The 21,776-nt window shown below is 44.7% G+C and overlaps 2 protein-coding genes across 2 annotated transcripts in view; one reads left to right on the forward strand and one right to left on the reverse strand.

The window, feature by feature from the left end:
• The window catches only part of LOC112612817 (zinc finger protein 724-like), a 518,258-nt gene that overhangs the window by 153,293 nt on the left and 343,189 nt on the right, over positions 1–21,776 (reverse strand). The window lies entirely within an intron of this gene.
• The window catches only part of LOC112612818 (zinc finger protein 85-like), a 116,304-nt gene continuing 114,415 nt past the window's right edge, over positions 19,888–21,776 (forward strand). The window contains 1 exon segment of the mRNA XM_025367748.1: positions 19,888–20,038. Coding sequence (XP_025223533.1) covers positions 20,009–20,038 — 30 coding nt within the window. The 5' untranslated portion in view covers positions 19,888–20,008.

Genomic DNA, 21,776 nt, shown 5'->3' on the forward strand with positions numbered 1-21,776 from the left:
CATAGTGAGAACAAACTCAACCTCACCCACTCATTCAACACAGTGAGAACTGTTCACTGTCACCCACTCATTGATCACAGTGAGAACCTGTTAATTGTCAACCTCTCATTCATTACAAGAGGAACCTGTTCGCTGTCACCACTCATTCATCAAAGTGGGAAACTGTTCACTGTCAGCCACACATTCATTATAGTGGGAAACTGTTCACTGTCACCCAGTCGTTCACTGCAGTAGAAACCTCTTCATTGTCTGCAACGTATTAAGCACAGTTGGAACTTGTTGACTCTCACTTTCTCATTCATCACAGTGGGAACCTATTCACTGTACCAATTCATTCATCACAGTGGGAACCTGTTCCTTGTCAGCCACTCATTCATCACTGTGGGAACCTAGTCACTGTCACCCCTCACTCACCAAAGTGGAAACCTCTTCACTGTCACCCACTCACTCATCAAAGTGGGAGCCTGTTCACTGTAACCCATTCATTCATCAAAGTGGGAACCTGTTCATTGTCAGTCACTTAATCAACACTGTGGGAACCTATTCACTCTCAACCACTCATTCACCACAGTGAGAACCTGTTCACTGTCAGCCACTCATTCATTACAGCGGGAACCTCCTCACTGTCACCCACTAACTCATCACAGTGGAAACCTGTTCACTGTCACACACTCACGAATTGCAGTGGAAACCTGTTCATTGTTACCCATTCACCCATCACAATGGGCACTTGTTCTCTGTCACTCACTCCCTCATCAAAATGGGAACCACTTTACTGTCACCCACTCACTCAACACAATGGGAACGTGTTCACTGTTACCCACTCCCTCATCACAGTGAGAACCTGTTCACTGTCACCCACACTTTCATAACATTGGGAACTTGTTCACGGTCACCCACGCACTCATCACAGTGGGAAACTGTTCACTTTCACCCACTCATTAATTAAAAGGGGAACCTGTTTACTGTCACCCACTCATTCATCACAGTGGGGACCTGTTCCCTTTCACCCACTCATTCATTACAGGACGAACCTGTTTACTGTCACCCACTCATTCATCAAAGTGGGAACCTGTTCACTTTCAACCACTCATTCATTATAGTCAGAACCTGTTTACTGTCACCCACTCATTCATTACATTGGGAACCTGTTCACTGTAACCCACTCATTCACTGCAGTAAAAACCTGTTCACTTTCACCCACACATTCATCACTGTGGGAACCTGTTCACTGTCAACCACATCTGAACCACAGTGGGAACCTGTTCACTGTCACCCACTCCATCACCACAGTGAGAACCTTTTTACTGTCACCCACTCACTAATCGGAGTGGGAACCTGTTAATTGTCACACACTTTTTAATCACAGTGGAAACCTGTTCACTGTCACCCCATTCATTCATCACAGTGGAAATCTCTTCTCTGTCACCCATTCATTAATCACAGTGGGAACCGGCTCACTGTTACCCATTCATTTGCAACAATGGGAATTAGTTCACTGTCACCCCCTCATTCATCACAGTGGGAATGTGTTCACTGTCAGCCATTCATTCATCACAGTGGGAACTTGTTCACCCTCACCCATTCATTCATCACAGTGGGAACCTGTTCTCTGTAACCCACTCATTCACCACAGTGGGAACCTCATCTCAGTCACCCGTTCATACATCACAGTGGGAATCTGTCCACTGTCACCCACTCATTCATTAGAGGAATAAGGTGTTCACTGTCATCCACTCATTCTTCACAGTGGGAACTTGTTCACTATCATCCAGTCATTCACTGCAGTGGAAACCAGTTCACTGCCACACACTTTTTCACCACAGTAAAATTCTGTTAACTGTCAGCCACTCAGTAACCACATTGGAAACCTGTTTACTGTCAATCACTCATTCACCACAGTGGGAACCAGTTCACTGTCACCCACACACTCACCACAGTGGCTACCTGTTCACCCTCATACATTCATTCACCACAGTTGGAACCTGTACACTGCCACACACTCATTCTCCACAGTGGGAACCTCTTCACTGTCAGCCACTCAGCTCAGTTGGAACCTGTTCATTGTCATCCACTCATTCATCACAGTAGGAACCTGTTAATTGTCAGCCTCTCGTTCATTACAAGAGGAACATGGTCACTGTCACCACTCTTTCATCAAAGTGGGAAGCTGTTCACTGTCAGTCACACATTCATTACAGTGGGAAACTGTTCACTGTCAAACACTCATTCACTGCAGTAGAAACCTGTTCATTGTCTGCAACTTATTAAGCACATTTGGAACTTGTTCACTCTCATTTTCTCGTTCATCACAGTGAGAACCTGTTCACTGTCACCAACTCATTTATCACAGTGGGAACCTATTCTTCATCAGCCACTCATTCATCACCGTGGGAACCTGTTCACTGTCACCCCTCACTCGTCAAAGTGGAAAGCTCCTCACTGTCACCCACTCACTCATCAAAGTGGGGACCTGTTTACTGTCGCCCACTAATTCATCAAAGTGGGAACCTGTTTATTGTCAGCCACTTATTCACCACTGTGGGAACCTGTTCACTCTCAACCACTCATTCACACAGTGAGAACCTGTTCACTGTCAGCTGCTCATTCATCACAGTGGGAACCTGTTCACTGTCACACACTAATTCATCACAGTGGGAACCTGTTCACTGTCACACACTCATCCATCACAATGGGAACTTCTTCACTGTCATCCACTCCCTCATCAAAATGGGAGCCACTTTATGTCACTCACTCACTCAACACAGTGGGAGCCTGTTCACTGCCAGCCATTCATTCACAACAATGGGAACTAGTTCAGTGTCACTCACTCATTCATCATGGTGGGAACGTGTTCACTGTCAGCCACTCATTCACCACAGTGGCAACATGTTCACTGTCAACCACTCATCACAGTGGGAACCTGTTCACTTTCACCCACTCATTTACCACAGTGGGAATCTCTTCACTCTCAACCTCTCATTCATCACATTGGGAACCTGTTCACTCTCCCCTATTCACTCATCACAGCTGGAACCTGTTCACTGTCAGCCACTCATTCATCACCATGGGACCTGTTCACTCTTATCCACTCACTCATCACAGTGGGAACCTGTTCAGTGTCACCCACTCACTCAGCACAGTAGAAACCTGTTCACTGTCACCCACTCATTCATTACAAGGGGAATCTGTTCACTGTGACCCACTCATTCATCACAGTGGGAACCTGTTCACTGTCACCCACTCACTCATCTAATTGGGAACCTCTTCACTGTCCACACTCATTCATCACAGTGGGAACCTGTTCACTCTCACCCACTCATGCATTACAGGAGAAGCTGGATCACTGTCACCCACTCAGTCATCACAGTGGAAACCTCTTCACTGTCAGCCACTCATTCACAACAGTAGCAACCTGTTCACTGTCACCCAATCATTCACTGCAGTAGAAACCCTTTCACTGTCACCCACTCATTCACCACGGTAGGAACCTTTTCACTTTCAACCACTCACTCATCATAGTGGGAACCTTTTCACTGTCATCTACTCAATCACAACAGTAGGAACCTGATCGCTCTCACCCAGTAACACATCACAGTAGGAGCCTGTTCACTGTCACCCACTCATTCATCACAGTGAAAACTGGTTCTCTTTCACACATTCACTCATCACAGTGGGAACCTGTTCACAGTCACCCACTCACTCACCACAGTGGGAACCTGTTCACTCTAACCCACTTATTCACCACAATGGGAAATTGTTCACTGTCACTCACACATTAATCAAAGTGAAAACCTGTTCACTGTCACACATTCACTCATGACAGTGGGAACTTGTTCATTGTCACCAAGTCATTCATCACAGTGGTAACCTGTTCACTGTAACCGACGCCCTCACCACAGTGGGAACCTGTTCTCTGTCATTCACTCATTCGCCCCAGTGGGAACTTGTTCACTGTCACCACTGATTTATCACAGAGGGACATGTTCACTGTCACACACACATTCACCACAGTTGGGAAACTGTTCACTGTCACCCACTCATACATCAAAGTGGGAGTATGTTTACTGTCACCCACCCATTCACCACAGTTTGAACCTCTTCAATGTCACCTACTCATTCATCACTCTGAGAATGTGTTCACTTTCACCCACTCATTCATTACAAGAGGAACCTGTTCACTGTCACCCACTCATTCATCACAATGGGAACCTGTTCACTGTCAGCCACATGTTCACCACAGTCAGAATCTATTCACTGTCACCCACACGTTCACCACAGTGGAAACCTGTTCATTGTCACCCACTCATTCACCACAGTAGGAACCTGTTCACTGTCAGCCATTCATTCATCAAATTGGGAACCTGCTCAATGTAAGCCACTCATTAATCACAGTGGGAACCCATTCACTGTCACCAACTCACTCATCACAGTTGAAGCCTGTTCACTGTCACCCACTCACTCATCACAGTGGGAAACTGTTCAGTGTCACCCACTCATTCTCCACATTGGAAACATTTTCAGTTTCACCCATTCACTCATCACAGTGTGAACCTGTTCACTGTCAACCACTCATTCACCACAATGGGAACCAGTTCACTCTCACCCACTCACTTATAACAGTGGGAACCTGTTCACTGTCACAAACTTACTCACCACATTGGGAACCTGTTCATATTCACCCACTCCCTCATCGCAGTGGGAAACTCTTCACTGTCACTTACTCATTCATCACAGTGTTAACCTGTTCACTGTCATTCCCATACATGCAACATTAGGAACCTGTTCACTGTCACCCACTCATTCATCATAGTAGGAACCTGTTCAGTGTCACCCACACATTCACCACATTGGGAACCTGTTCATTGTCACCGACAGATTCATCAGAGTGGAAACCTGTTCACTGTCATGCACTCATTCATTACAGGAGGAAACTGTTTACTGGCACTGAGTCATACATCACAATGGGAACCTGTTCACTGTCAGCCACTCATTCACCACAATAAGAGTGTGTTCTCTTTCACCTACTCATTCACTGAAGGAGAAATCAGTTCAATTTCACCAAAACACTAATCACAATGGGAACTCGTTCACTGTCACCCACTCATTCATCACAATTGGAACCTGTTCACTGTCACCAACCCATTCATCACACTGGAATCCTATTCTTTCTCACACACTCACTGATCACAGTGGGAATATCTTCACTGTCACCCTCTCACTAACCACAGTGGAAACCTGTTCACTGTCAGCCACTCATTCACCCCAGTGGGAACCTGTTCACTCTCATCCACTCATTCACCACAGGAGAAAATGTTGACAGTCACCCACTCATTCATCCATTCATCATAATGTGAACCTGTTCACTGTTACCCACTCATTCATCGCAGTGGAAACCTATCGACTCTCACCCACTCACTCATCCCAGTGGAAACCTGTTGACTGTCAGCCACTCATTCACCACAGTGGGAACCTGTTCACTCTCACCCATTCACTCATAACGGTGTGAACATGTTCATTGTCACAAACTCACTCACCACATTGAGAACCTGTTCACTCTCACCCCCTGTTGGGGTTATCAGACCCAACACCAGGTCGTGGGGGTGATGAAGTCCTGTGGAGTCAAAGGAATGAGAAAAAGACAGTTTGAGAGAGAAAGTGGGACCAGGGGCCATTGTGAGTGTGGAGGCTGCGAAGGCCCCGAGCTCTGGGAGCCCAGGCTATTTATTGTTACTCAAACAAACAAACAGCCAGGTGGTGAGGATGTGGGGGTTGAAAGAAACAGTGTATCAAGTGAATGAAAAACGTATGGCTGCTTGAGATAATGGGAGCGCTAGAAGCAAGGAGCCAGCAAGTCTAGCAGACATGTAAGCCTTGCCTCAGCTTCTCTCCCAACACTCAACTTTTCTCCCAACACCCACTCATTCACAATAGTGGGAACCAGTTCACCGTCACCCACTCATTCATCACAGTGGGAACCTGTTCACTTTCACCTACTCACTTATCACAGTGGGAACCTCTTACTGTCACCCACTCATTCATCACAAAGTTAACCTGTTCACTGTCTCCCACACACACACCACAATAGGAGCCTGTTCACTGTCACACAGTCATTCATCATAGTGGGAACCTGTTCAGTGTGTCACCCACACATTCACCACATTGGGAACCTGTTCATTGTCACCGACGGATTCATCAGAGTGGAAACCTGTTCACTGTCACGCATTCATTCATTACAGGAGGAAAGTGTTTACTGGCACTGAGTCAATCATCACAGTGGGAACCTGTTCACTGTCAGCCACTCATTCACCACAGTGGGAACGTGTTCTCTTTCACCCACTCTTTCACCGCAGTAGACACCTGTTCAATGTTACCAAAACACTAATCACAGTGGGAACTGGTTCACTGTCACTCACTCATTCATCACACTGGGATATTATTCCTTCTCACCTACTGATCACAGTGGGAATATCTTCACTGTCACCCTCTCACTCACCACAGTGGGAACCTGTTCACTGTCAGTTACCCATTCACCACAGTGGGAACCTGTTCACTCTCACCCACTCATTCACCACAGTGAGAAAACGTTGACTGTCACCTACTTATTCATCATAATGTGAACCTGTTCACTGTCACCCACTCATTCATCAGTGGCAACATGTCAACTCTCACCCACTCACTCATGAAAGTGAAAACCTGTTCACTGTCAGTTGCTCATTCACCACAATGGGAACCTGTTCACTCCCACCCACTCATTCACCACAATGAGAACCTGTTCACTGTTACCCACTGACTTATCATACTGGGAAACTGTTCACTGTCAACCACACATCTATTATACCAGGAAGCTGTTCACTGTCACGCATTCATTCATCACAGTGGGAATCTGTTCACTGTTAGCAACTTATTCGCCACAGTGGGAACCTGTTCACTGTTCTTCAAACGTTCACCACAGTAGAAACTTGTTCACTGTCAGCCACTCATTCATCACAGTTGGAACCTATTCACTGTCACCCACTCATTCACCACAGTACTGTCAGCCACTCACTCATCACAGTGGGAACCTGTTCACTGTCACCCACTCATTCATCACAAACAGAACCTGTTCACTGTAAGCCACTCATTCATCACAGTGGGAAACTGTACACTTTCACTCACACATTAATCACAGTGGGAACCTGTTCATTGTCGCCAACTCATTCATTACAGGAGGAACCTGTTCAGTGTAACACACTCATTCATCACAGTAGAAACCTGTTCAATGTCACCCACACATTCATCACAGTGAATACCTGTTCTTTATCACACATTCACGCATCACAGTGGTAACATGTTCACTGTCACCTACTCATTCATCACCGTGGAAAACTGTTCACTATCAGCCACCCACTCACCACAGTGGAAACCTGTTCACTGTCATCCACTCACTCATCACAGTGGGAACATATTCACTCCCACGACATTTACCACTTTGGGAACCAAAGTTCACCTGTCACTCACTCATTCATTACAGGAAAAATTTTTCAGTGCCACCCACTCATTCATCACAGTTGGAACCTATTCACTGTCAGCCACTCATTCACCACAGTCGGATCCTGTTCACTGCCACCCACACATTCATCACAGTAGGAATCTGTTCACTGTCACCCACTTATTCATCAAGGTAGGAAACTGATCACTATCAGTCACATATTCACCACAGGGGGACCTTTTTGTCTGTCAACCTCTCACTCATCACGGTGGAAACCTGTTCACTGTCACCCACTCACCATAGGGGATCCTGTTCACTGTCAACCACTCAGTCATCACAGTGGAAACCTGTTCACTGTCACCCACACATTCATCACAGTCGGAACCAGTTCACTGTCATCCACTCATTCATTACAGAAGAAACGTGTTCACTGTCACCCACTCATTCATCACAGTGGGAACCTGTTCGATGTCAGCCACTCATTCACCACTGTGGATTCCTGTTCACTCTCACCCACTCATTCAACTCAGTGAGAACCTGTTCTCTGTCAGCCACTCATTCATCACAGTGGGAACCTGTTCACTGTCACACACTCAATCATCACAGTGGGAGCCTATTCACTGTCAATCACTCATTCACCACAGTGGGAACCTGTTCATTCTTACCCACTTATTTACCGCAGTGGAACCCTGTTCACTCTCAACCAGTTATTCATCACAGTGGAAACCTTTTTACTTTCACCCACTTATTCATTATGGTGGGCACCTGTTAACTGTCAGTCACTCATTCACCACAGTGGGAAGGTATTCACTGTCACCCACTCTTTCACCACGTTAGAATCCTGTTCACTGTCACTCAATCACTAATCACAGTGAGAACATGTTCACTCTCATCCACTCATTTCTTACAGGAGGAACCTGATCACTGTCAGCCACTCGTTCAAACCAGCATAATCCTGTTCACAGTAACCCCCTCATTCACCACAATAGAAACCTGTTCACTGTCAGCAACACATTCATCACAGTGGAAACTTGTTCACTGTCACCAACTCATTCATTACAGGAGGAACCTGTTCACTGTGACCCACTAATTCATTGCAGTGTGAGTGTGAACCTCTCCAATGTCACCCACACATTCATCACAGTGGGAACCTTTTCTTCATCATGCACACACTCATCAAAGTGGGAACATGTTAACTGTCACCCACTCATTTATCATAGTGGGAACCTGTTCATTGTCAGCCACACACACACCACAGTGGGAACCTGTTCACTGTCACCCACTCACTCATCACAGTGGGACTTATTCACTCTCACCCACTCATTTACCACACTGAGACCCTGTTCACTATCACCCGCTCATTTATCACAGTGGGAACCTGTTCACTATCACCCACTCATTTATCACAGTGGGAACCTGTTCATTGTCAGCCACACACTCACCACAGTGGGAACCTGTTCACTGTCACCTACTCACTCATCACAGTGGGATTCTGTTTATTGTCAGTCACTCATTTATCACAGTGGGTACCTATTCACTGTCCCCAACTCTTTCATTACAAGAGGAACCTGATCATTGTCACCCACTCATTCACCACAGTGGGAACCTGTTTACTGTCAGTCACTCACTCATCACAGTGGGAACGTGTTCACTGTCACCCACCCATTCATCACAGTGGTAACCTGTTCATTGCCTCCCACTCATTTATCACAGAGGAACCTGTTCACTATCACCCACTCATTCATCACAGTGGGAAACTGTTGACTGTCTCCCACTCATTCATCACGGTGGGAATCTGTTCACTGTCAGGCACTCATTTACCGCACTGGAAACCTGTTCACTGTCAGCCACTCACTCACCAAAGTGGGAACCTATTCACTGTCATCCACTTATTTATCACAGTGGGAAATTAATCACTGTCACCCACTTATTTATCACAGTGGGAAACTAATCACTGTCAGTCACATATTCACCACAGTGGGATATTATAGACTGTAAGCCCCTCACAAACCACAGTGGGAAAGTTTTCACTTTCCCCCACTCACCCAACACAGTGGGAGCCTGTTCACTGTCACCCACTCATTCATCACACTGGGAACCTGTTCACTGTAACCCACTCATTCGTCACAGTGGAACCCTGTTCACTGTCATCCACTCATTCATCACAGGAGAAAGCTGTTCACTGTCACTCTCTCATTCATCACAGTGAGAACCTGTTCACTATCAGCCACTCATTCACCACTGTGGAAACCTGTTCACTCTCACTCATTCTCATTAACCACAGTGAGAACCTGTTCTTTGTCAGCCACTCATTCACCACATTGGGAACCTGTTCACTGTCACACACTCAGTCATCACAGTGTGAACCTGTTCACTGTCAACCACTCATTCACCACAGTTGGAGCCTGTTCACTCTCACCCACACGCTTACCACAGTGAAACCCTGTTTACTCTCACCCACACATTTACCACAGTGAAGCCCTGTTTGCTGTCAGTCACTCATTCATCACAGTGGAAACCTGTTCACTGTCACCCACTCATTCATTATAGGAGAATCCCATTCACTATCACCCACTCATTCATCACAGTGGGAACCTGTTTATTGTCAGCCACTCATTCACCACAGTAGAAACATGTTCACTATCACCTACTCTTTCACAGCAGTAGAAACCTGTTCACTGTTACTCAATCACTAATCAAAGTGGGAACCTGTTCACTGTCACCCACTCATTCATTATGGGAGCAACCTTATCACTGTCAACCACTCATTCAAAACAGCAGAAACCTGTTCACAGTCACCCACTCCTTCAACACAATAGGAACCTGTTCACTGTCAGCCACACATTCATCACAGTGGCAACTTGTTCCTCTCAGCCACTCATTCACCACAGTGGGAACCAATTCACTGTCACCCACTCATTCACTGTAACATAAAATTGTTCACTGTCATCCACTCAGTCACCAGAATGGGAACCTGTTAACTGTCACTCACTCATTCATCACACTGGAAACCTATTCACTGTCACCCACTCACTCATCACAGTGGGACCTATTCACTGTCACCCACTCATTCACCACAGTGGCAACATTTTCAGTGTCAGCCCCTCATTCATCACATTGGTAACCTGTTCACTGTCAGCCACTCATTCATCACAGTGGTAACCTGTTCACTGTCACCCACGTATTCATCACAATGGGAACCTGTTCATTGTCTCCCACTCATTTATTACAGGAGGAACCTGTTCACTGTCACTCACTCATCCATCACAGTGTGAAATTGTTCACTGTCTCCCACTCTTTCATCGCAGTAGGAACCTGTTCACTGTCAGGCACTCATTCACCACACTGAAAACCTGTTCACTGTCAGCCACTCACTCATCACAATGGGAACCTGTTCACTGTCACCCACTCAATACTGTGGGAGCTTGTTCACTCTCACCCACTCCCTCATCACAGTGGGAACCTGTTCACTGTCATCCCCTCATTTATCTCAGTGAGAAACTGATCACAGTCAGCCACTTATTCACCACAGTGGGAACCTGTTGACTGTCAGCCACTCACTCATCACAGTGGGAACCTACTAACTGTCACCCACTCATTTATCACAGTGGGAACCTGTTCACTCTCAGCCACTCATTTACCACAGCAGGAACCTGTTCATGGTCACCCACTCACTCATCACAGTGCTAAACTGTTGACTCTTACCCACTCATTTACCCACTGGAAACCTGTTCACTGTCACCCACTCATTCATCACAGTGGGAACCTGTTTACTCTCAGTCACTCATTCACCACAGTAGGAACTGTTCACTGTCATCCACTTGTCCACCACAGTAGAAACCTTTTCACTTTCACCCAATCACTAATCACAGTGGCAACCTGTTCACTGTCACCCACTCATTCATTACCAGAGGAACATGATCACTGTCACCCCCTCGTTCAAAACAGTAGAATCCTGTTGACAGTCACACACTCATTCACCACAGTAGGAACCTGTTCAGTGTCAGCCACTCGTTCATCACAATGGAAACCTTTTCCCCGTCAGCCACTCATTCACCACAGTGGGAACAAGTTTACTGTCACCCACTCGATCACCACAGTAGAAACCTGTGCACTGTCAGTCACTCAGTCACCGGAGTGGGAACCTGTTCACTGTCGCTTACTCATTCACCACAGTCGAAACCTATTCTCTGTCAGTCACTAATTTATCCCAGTGGGAACCTGTTCACTGTCACCCATTCAGTCACCACAATGGGAACCTGTTTACTTTCAGCCATTCATTCAGCATAGTGCAAACCAGTTCACTGTCACCCATTCATTCATCTTTGGGAGAACTTGTTCACTGACACCCACTCATGCATCACAGCAGGAACCTGTTCACTGTCAATCACTCATTCATCACAGTGGGAATCTGTTCACTCTCAACCACCCTTTCACCACAGTGGGAAACTCTTCACTGTCACCCACTCACTCATCACAGTGGGTACCTCTTCTCTCTCACCCACTCATTTACCACTGTGGAAATCTGTTCACTGTCACCAACACATTCATCACTGTGAGAACGTGTTCACTGTCACCCACTCATTCATTACAGTAGAACCTGTTCAGTGTCACCCACTCACTCATCACAGTGCAAACCTGTTTACTGTCAGCCACTCATTAATTACAGGAGAAACCTGATCACTGTCATCCACAGGTTCACCATCTTAGAATTTTTTTCACTGTCACCCACTCATTCACCACAGTGGGAACTTTTTCCCTTCAGCCGCTCATTCATCATAGTGGGAACCAGTTCACTGTCACCCACTCGTTCACCACTATAGAAGCCTGTTCACTGTTGGCCACTCTGTCACCACAGTGGGAACCTGTTTACTGTCAGCCCCTCACTCATCACAGTGGGAAACTTTATTTTCACCCACTAATACACCACAGTCAGAACCTGTTCACTCACACCCACTCACTCATCACAGTGGGAATGTTTTCATAATCAACCACTCATTCATCACAGTGGGAACCTGTTCACTGTCAGGCATTCATTCACCACAGTAGGAACATTTCAATTTCAACTTTTCATTCACCACAGTGGGAACCTGTTCACTGTCAGGCATTCATTCACCACAGTAGGAACCTGTTCAATTTCAGCTTCTCATTCACCACAGTGGGAATCTGTTCACTGTCACCCACACAATCATCACATTGGAAACCTGTTCATTGCCTCCCACTCATTTATTACAGGATTAACCTGTTCACTGTTACACACTCATTCATCACAGTGAGAATCTGTTCACTGTCTCCCACTCATTAATCACAGGGGGAATGTGTTCACTGTCTGACACCTATTCACCACAGTGGGAACCTCTTCACTGTCAGTCACTCACTCACCCCAGTGGAACCTGTTCACTCTCACCCACTTATTCACCATAGTGAGAACCTGTTCTCTGTCAGCCACTCATTCACCACAGTGGGAACCTGTTACTGTCTCCCACTCAATCATCACAGTGGGAAATTATTCACTGTCACCCACTCATTCAACACAGTGAGAACCTGTTCACTCTCACCCACTCATTCATTACAGAAGGAACCTGTTCACTGTAACCCACTCATTCATCACAGTGAGAACCTGTTCAGCCTTTGCACCTGGCCAGAAAAACTTTTAATAGTCTATTGACTGGGAACAGGAAAACCTTTTATAATCTAGAGCAAAGAGATTGAGTCCGCTTGCCACTTGCACTGCATGAAGACTTTGGGACCTTAAACTTTGGGTTCATAATCTTTAAACTCACAAGGGGCCCTCTAAACTCTTGCAATCATATTGGATATCTTAATTGGAGATTTTTAGGTAAATCTAAGCAGAGAAGTTTCTCCTCAAAAGCAGATGGCAACCTTGACATAGATAGCTTTTTCCAGAATATCAAAAATGAAGACATCTCTGCTATCATGACACTCCTAGATCACTTTTTTATGGCTCTACAAACAACAGAAATAAAAAAGGGATCTCTTATGTGCACTCATGGTTTTGCAGCCAAATACATCAACAAACTTACATCTGGATAGGTAAAAGATGAAGGGCCACTGTCGGTGAGAAATGGGAAATTTCTCACATTCTTGCTAAATGTGACATGGGAAATTTTTTGCCTCATAATTTAAGAAACAGAATATTGATCCACTGCTCTTGGAGCAACATTAACTTAAAGAGAAACTTATTCAGAATAAGTTAGAGAGCATTGCCAGGAGGCCATTACTCTTCTGAGTGGTCATGATTTGTTAGGTCTTTCTTTCAAAGGTTTAGAGTAAATGAGGCAATGGTTAGAAATTTATCTTCCATAATACGCTCTATAGCAGATTCTACTGTAAAGGCTTTGGTTACCCAATAGACTTTAAAATTTTTTACTAAAGTCATGCTAAATAAAAGAATGTATCTAGTTTACTTACTAGATAAACAGAGAAGTATCTGTGCAGTTGCTAGTATTTGTAGTTACACATGGAGAAATACATTGAGTATCACAGAGATTCAGTTGTAGGGGATTAATGAACACACTGCTTGGTTGAAATGAGGAGACAACTTATCTAGCTAATCATTTGATCTATTTAATCATAGTTGGTTAGTTCAATGGGGACCTTGGTTAAAAAGCATACTTCAGGCTGGGCATGGTGGTTCATGCCTGAAATCCTAGCACTTTGGGAGGCCAACGCAGGTGGATCACCTTAGGTCAGAAGTTTGAAACCAACCTGGCCAACATGTTGAAACCCCTTCTCTACTAAAAATACAAAAATTAGCCAGCTGTGGTGACACACACCTGTAATCCCAGCAACTTGGGAGGCTGAGGCAGGAGAATCCCTTGAATCCCGGAGGTAGAGGTTGCAGTGAGCCGAGATCGTGCCATTGCACTCCAGCCTGCGTGGCAAGAGCAAGACTTTGTCTCAAAATAAATAAATAAATAAAACCATACTTCAAACTCTTGATATTATTTTCCTGATAGTCAAAATAATAGTCTTCCTACTGCACTCTATGCTCTCAAAACTTAAAAATCTTTGCATGCAGTCATCTCTAGAATGTCAAGTGGTCTCTCTTTAACTGGAATGATGAAAACTTGAAGATGTATTTGACCGTGAGAACACCATAACCTATGAATGATCTGATAAGAACAGAAACCTAAAACAATGGAAACTGAGAGTGACACTAAAACCCTGAGGTTTGGTGACACTCTGACCTATGTGAAAACTTAATCAAAAGAGGGGAATTTTTTTAAACAAAATTATTAGAGGCCATCATTCTGGACTGAGCTTGTTCACTAGGCCCAAATAGACCAAAACAAACCAAAATGGAGTCATGCATGCTAAATGTGACATAGTCAAACTGAAAATTTAAAGAAATAGGTAGATTCTAAAACTGATGAGGTCTTGTTTTTCTTTTGTATACAGCAGATTTCAATACAAGGAGGTCTCTTCTACTGTAATCCTTTTAAACAATAGTAACCCAAAGTCCTGTTTTTCACTTTACAAAACCCACAGTTCTACTATTTTACAGTGGAAATTGAGACTAAATATGTCTTTTTTTTTTCTTTTCTTTTTTTTTTTTTTTTTTTTGAGACAGAGTCTCACTCTGTCACCTAGGCTGGAGTGCAGTGGCATGATCTCAGCTCACTGCAACCTCTGCCTCTCAGGTTCAAGGGATTCTCCTGCCTCAGCCTCCCAAGTAGCTGAGATTACAGGTGCCCACCACCAGGCTCGGCTAATTTTTGTATTTTTAGTAGAGATGGGGTTTCACCATATTGGCCAGGCTGGTCTTGAACTCCTGACCTTGTGATCTGCCTGCCTTGGCCTCCCAAAGTGCTGGGATTACAGGCATGAGCCACTGCACCCAGTCATAAGTAAATTTTTGATGGTGACAAGGTAATAATGTCTAAAGTTTTGGGTTATTTCTCAAAATTGAGAAACTAACCAAATGGGAGATATTGTTAAATTAATTATAGCCTAAAGCTAACTCCTTTAATGTTTAATTTTGGTCAATAGGTTTTTCGGTACATAGTCAACTAAAACCTAACTGGATATCTAAATAGGTTTTTACCTATTCTTGTACCAACCACTATGTTTGTGCCAATAAAAGAACATCAACTGCTCAAACCATATTCAAATAAGGCAAATCCCAAGCTGTAATTAATCTGGCTGTTTCTGTACCACTTCTATTCTTTGTATGTCACTTTGCTTTCCCTGTGCATAACTCTTTTTTACCATGTGGCTGTGCTGGAGTCTCTCTGAGGCTACTCAGGACCCACAGGCTGCTTAATTTGCAAATTATTCTTTGCTCAATTAAACTATGTTAAATTTAAGTTCTCTGAAATTTTCTTTTAAAAATTTCCACGTTTTTATTATTATTATTATTATTTATTATTATTATTATTTGAGACAGTGTCTCGCTGGAGCGCAGTGGCACAATCTCGGCTCACTGCAACCTCTGCCTCCTGGGTTCAAATGATTATCATGCCTCAGCCTCCTGAGTAGCTGGGATTACAGGCGCGAGATACCACACTCGACTAATTTTGTATTTTGAGACGGGGTTTTACCATGTTGGTCAGACTGGTCTTGAACTCCCAACATCAGGTGATCTGCCATCTCGGCATCCCAAAGTGCTGGGATTACAGGTGTGAGCCACCACAACTGGCCTCAAATTTGTTCTATGATAAAAAATAAGCGATGTGTTGTTGGGTTTTGATTATCTAAAACAAGTTATGTTTTCCAAATTACTCTATATCAGCTATGTCAGCTATTTTTTCCAAATTATTCTATGTTCTTTCAAAATGCTTTTGCAATTTCTTTTTTGTTTTTGTTTCATTTTGTTTGAGACAGTCTCACTCTATCAACCAGGCTGGAGTGCAGTAGTGTAAGCAATCATGGCTTAATCCAGCTTCCACCTTCCAGGCTTAAACAATCCTCCTGCCCTGGACACCTGAGTATCATCATGCCTGGTTAATTTTTTTAATTTCTTTTATTGAGACAGGATCTTATTATGTTGCCCAGGCTGCACTTGAGCTCCTGAGCTTAAATGATTCTCCCATCTCAGCCACCCAAAGTGTTGGAATTACAGATTTGGGCCACTATGCGCTTCAGTAATTTCTTGAGATTTTTCCCAATAATAAAAAATACTTTATGGGCACACATCTACAAGCAATCTGGCTTTTATTTTAGAAATGTCACTCTCCAGGATTTTAAGAGTCTACGACAGCTACTTGAGTAGTGTGATCCATGGAGGTACATAGGCTTTGGAGTTAGACAGAGTTGATCCTGAGTCCTGGCCCAAGCCACTCAGTAGCTGTGGGTGTTTGGACAATTTTTTGATGTTGAAGAGTTCTACAGACCGCATATGCAGAAAAAGCAGAATGGACTGGGCACGGTGGCTCACGCCTGTAAGTCCAGCACTTTGGGAAGCTGAATTGGGCAGATCACGACGTCAGATGATCGAGACCATCCTGGCCAACATGGAGAAACCCCATCTCTACTAAAAATACAAAAATTAGCTGGGTGTGGTGGTGCAGGCCTGTAATCTCAGCTACTCAGGAGACTGAGGCATGAGAATCACTTGAACGCAGGAGGCGGAGGTTGCAGTGAGCCAAGATCGCGCCACTGCACTCCAGCCTGGTGACAGAGTGAGGAGACTCCATCTCAAAAAAAAAAAAAAAAAAAAAAAAAAAAACAAAAAAACAAGCAGAAGGATACTGATTGCAAATATGGTAGCAATTTTTCATCCCTCCTGTACCCATGTACATTGACAGGTGCTTTTACAGCCATTCCCATGAAGATTCAGAATCTATTTTCCAAACGCTTGATCTGGCTGGCCTTATTTGCTCATGGCAGTAGAAACCTGAGAACATGACAATGTGTTGGTTTGGAGCCTAGGCTCAAACAGTTTTACTGCTTATGTTTTTCTTTTCTTTTCTCTGTTTTTTTCCTTTTTTGAGAGGAGTCTTTCTCTCTGTCACCCAGGCTGGAGGGCAGTGGCATGATCTCGGCTCACTGCAACCTCCACCTCCCAGATTCAGGCAATTCTCCTGACTCAGCCTCCTGAGTAGCTGAGACTACAGGTGTGTGCCACCACACCCAGCTAATTTTTGTGTTTTTAGTAGAGGTGACGTTTCACCATGTTGACCAGACTGGTTTCAAACTCCTGACCTAACGTGATCCTCCCGCCTTGGCCTACTAAAATTCTGGAATTACAGGCATGAGCCAGCATGCCTGGCATGCTTCTGTTTTTCTTTCAGAATCCTGCCATCTTCATGAAAAAAAAGCCCATATTAGGCCAGGCACGGTAGCTCACACCTGTAATCCCAGCACTTTGGGAGGCCAACGTGGGCGGATCACGAGGTCAGGAGATGGAGACTATCCTGGCTAACATAGTGAAACACCGTCTCTACTAAAAATACAAAAAAATTAGCCGGGCATGGTAGTGGTCGCCTGTAATCGCAGCTACTCAGGAGGCTGAGGCATGAGAATCACTTGAACCCAGGAGGTGGAGCTTGCAGTGAACAGATATCGCACCACTGCACTCCACCCTGGGTGACAGAACAAGACTCCATCTCAAAAAAAGAAAAAAAAAAAGCCCATATTAGCCAACTGGAGTATAGGATACTATGAGGAGGAGAAGCAAGGTATCCCTGTTGACAGTCCCAGAAGCAGAAGCTCACCTCTACAAGCACAGTTGCTTTCCTAGTCAATGAGCAGCTCATGATAGATACATGTCTGAAGGAGCTTAGCTGAGAACAGAAGAATGGCCCCACTGAGCCCAGCCAAAATGACTGAGCATTTCAATTATGAACTAATCAGTTTTGGATGGTTTATTATGCTGCCATAGCCAACTAATGCATGCACCCAGTGAAGACAGAATGCTAAGATTTAATGACAGGTTGATTACTAGTTACCTTCTAACATTGGGCACCATAAAAGTACTGATATTTTTTCCCATTTAAAGTTAGATATCTAGTAAGATAATGTTGAGAAATGCAGAAATGTGGCCAGGGGTGGTGGCTCACACCTATAATCCCTGCACTTTGGGAGGCCGAGGCGGTTGGATCACCTGAGGGCGGGAGTTCAAGACCAGCCTGACCAACATGGAGAAATCCCGTCTCTACTAAAAACACAAAAAAATTAGCCAGGTGCGGTGGCGCATGCCTCTAATCCCAGCTACTCGGGAGGCTGAGGTAGGAGAATGACTTGAACCCAGAAGGCAGACATTGTGGTGAGCCAAGACCTTGCCATTGCACTTTAGCCTGGGCAACAAGAGTGAAACTCCATCTCAAAAAAAAAAAAAAAAAAGAAACGCCGAAATACATGTGGACATTTGGACATGTGTGCATGTGATTGGTGCTTATATTCACTCAGTTTCCCACACCACAGGAGAAAACAGCTAACCACAGCCTGACCATTAGGGTCATGGTCAAATAGCAAAATAAGTGTGCCTTTAATCTATTTTCTTCCTATGTAAACATTAAAGGTCAAGACTGTCAACAGATCTGAAGACATAGTTTTTTTTCTCCTGTGGCCCCATCATCCTTTGTTCACTGTCTGATCTCAGGTGGTAAGCAGTGGTTTACCTGTGGTTTATTCCTGCTGCTATCAGTTTTTTCTATAACCACTATTTGTTTCACCGTCGGAACTGAAAAGAAATGTTGATAAATAGAGGCTGTCCCCTCACCTGTGGCAAAAAAAAAGGGGTGTTCAGGCCCTCCACCCCCACTGACATCACAGCTGTACTTCAGTGTGGCAGCTATTGGCCATGTGTGGCTCCTGGGTGCCTGGAATGTGGCTGGTCTGAACTGCAATGTGCTGGAAAGGTAAAATACAGAATTAGTTTCAAAGATTTTGTTTCAAATGTATATATACTTCATTAATAATTACATATTGCTCACATACTAAAATGAAAATATTTTGAATATATTGGGTTAATTAAATTGTTACAATTAATTCCACTTGTTTCTTCTTTCTTGTTAAAGTTTGGCTACTAGAAAATTTTAAATTCACATGTGACTCACATTTTATTTCAGAGGTTGCCTGATCGAAGGACCAGAATACAGGAAGGTCATAAAATCTAAAATTTTAGAACAATTGTTGTTATACTTTGTTAATTTGTGAATAGCCATACAATACATTATTTTTGAATGCATATAACTTGATACACGAGGTTAAGGGCAAATACCCTCTGGTGTGGGCCTGACTCAGCTCAGGAAGGAAGCCCTGTCTGAAAAGGCTGCAGCCTAGGCTGTCACTCTTTCTTTTTTCAGCCCAGCATCCAATCACATCTTCTGTCACTCACGGCCTGAAAAGACGTGCCTTAAATATTATCCAATCAGAGACACTGGGCTGGGAACCGTCCAATCAGGAACGTAGCTGGAGCAGACAGGGCGGCTTCCGGGATGTGGCGGGGCCTTTGTCTCTCGCTCCTGCCTGTGCTCCAGGTCTTGTCTTCTCTGCTCTGTGTCCTCTGCTCCTAGAGGCCAAGCCTCTGTGTCCCTGTAACCTGCAGGTATTGGGTGATCCACAACTAAGATGCTGGGACCCCCTGGAAGCCTAGAAATGGTGAGAGTGCCGTTTGCGCCATCCCGAGAGCGGAAAGAGGTTGGTTGAAACCGGTGGGAAGCGGCTGTGGCGGGACTTGGGCCTCCCTGTAGTCAGCTCCACAATCTGCGCTCGGAGTTCTTTTTGCCCAGCTCGGCCCTAGTCCCCTTCAGCCATAAGATGGCGGCTGCGCTGACAGCCGTGCCCGGGCGTCCTGTCTCTTCCCTGCGCAGTGACTGTGCCCTGGACTGGAACCCTCTCTGGGCAGCTCTGCATCCGCAGCACCGCGTCTCTCCCTGATTGAGCAGGGACCACGGGAGGGTCGTCAGGGGAGAATGCTGACTCGGGGTGCGGGTTCATGAATGGGAAGAGCTTTGGTCTTTGGGGTTCGCAGTTCCTCTTTCTTTTCTATTAAAAATGTATGGGGGGACGGGCGCTGTGGCTCACGCCTGTAGTTTCAGCACCTTGGGAAGCCGAGGCGGGCAGATCATCTGAGGTCAGAGTTCAAGACCATCCTGGCCAACATGGTGAAACCCTGTCTCAATTAAAAAAAAAAAAAAAACACCCAAAAATTAGCCGGGCGTCATGGCGTGGGCCTGCAATCCCAGCTACTCAGGAGGCTGAGGCAGGGGAATCGCTTGAACCCGGGAGGCGGAGGTTGCAGTGAGCTGAGATCGCGCTACTGCACTCCAGCCTGGGCAACAGGAGCGAAACTCTGTCTCAAAAAAAAAAAAAAAAAAAGTATAGGAGTCACCGCAAAAGTATTAAAGAACTTAAAAAGTGGTTCAAGTATTGTAGAGCACTCAGCTATGGCTTGTAGTTTGTGGTCCATGGGAGGCTTGAATAAAAGACTTTTATAAGGTGCATGATGAAGAACATCAAATTTAGTAATTGGTTAGGTACAGTTATGTAGTCTCTTAATTTGTACGATCGTGTTGGCAATTTTCAGGCTATGTAATCAGAGTTTAATTGGCAGTTTATAGTTGGTTAAGCCTGAATTTTGTTTTCCCCGATGTGGTAATTTACTAAAAAATACATTATTAGTTAGATTTTTTTAAAAAGGAGGACCCCAGGGACTAGAGCCACCTCAGTCTAATTGCCTGCCACTGAATTATTTGCACAGTCCACAGGGTACTTCTTTTCCCCTGCATTTTTCACACGTGTCTGAAGCAGGGTCTCAAATCTAGTTCTTACTCCCTGTTCTTCCAGATTAACTCTGATTTACAGTAAAATACTAAATTTCCAGTGTCGTTGACATTCCCAAATGCCACCTTCCCCTCCCTGATACACATAATCAATTATTTGTCCTTTATTGTACATTTTATTATATTTCAATTAATAATTCTTTGACAAACCATTGGATGGCACTATTTAAAACATTGTCTTCTGTTTGTAAATATTTCCCATGAGAAGAAAGCGAATAATAATCCCTGACACCATATGGTAAAAAAATCTCTGTGTCTCTTCCTTTTATCTTCCCTAGGCACAGAGTTCCTATCAGAATGGTGTTGGGTCAAGGTTTCCATTTGGAAACTTCATGGGGTGATGGATCATCAGCCACTCTTCAGTTTTTTCCTGGTCCTGGGTTTTCAGTACTGTCTGGGGATAAACCCAGATGCCCACCACGGTGGCTCTGTTGGCTAGAGTGTCTAGTGAATATCAGCTGCTGGGTCATTTTCTCTTACAGGACAACCTGAGGTATGAAGTGTATCCCATCAAGGGAGCAGGTAGATACCCTGGGTGTGTGTGCAGTCTCCTG

Source organism: Theropithecus gelada, chromosome 19, assembly GCF_003255815.1.
Source record: "Theropithecus gelada isolate Dixy chromosome 19, Tgel_1.0, whole genome shotgun sequence".
In the NCBI taxonomy this organism is placed as follows: Eukaryota; Metazoa; Chordata; class Mammalia; order Primates; family Cercopithecidae; genus Theropithecus; species Theropithecus gelada.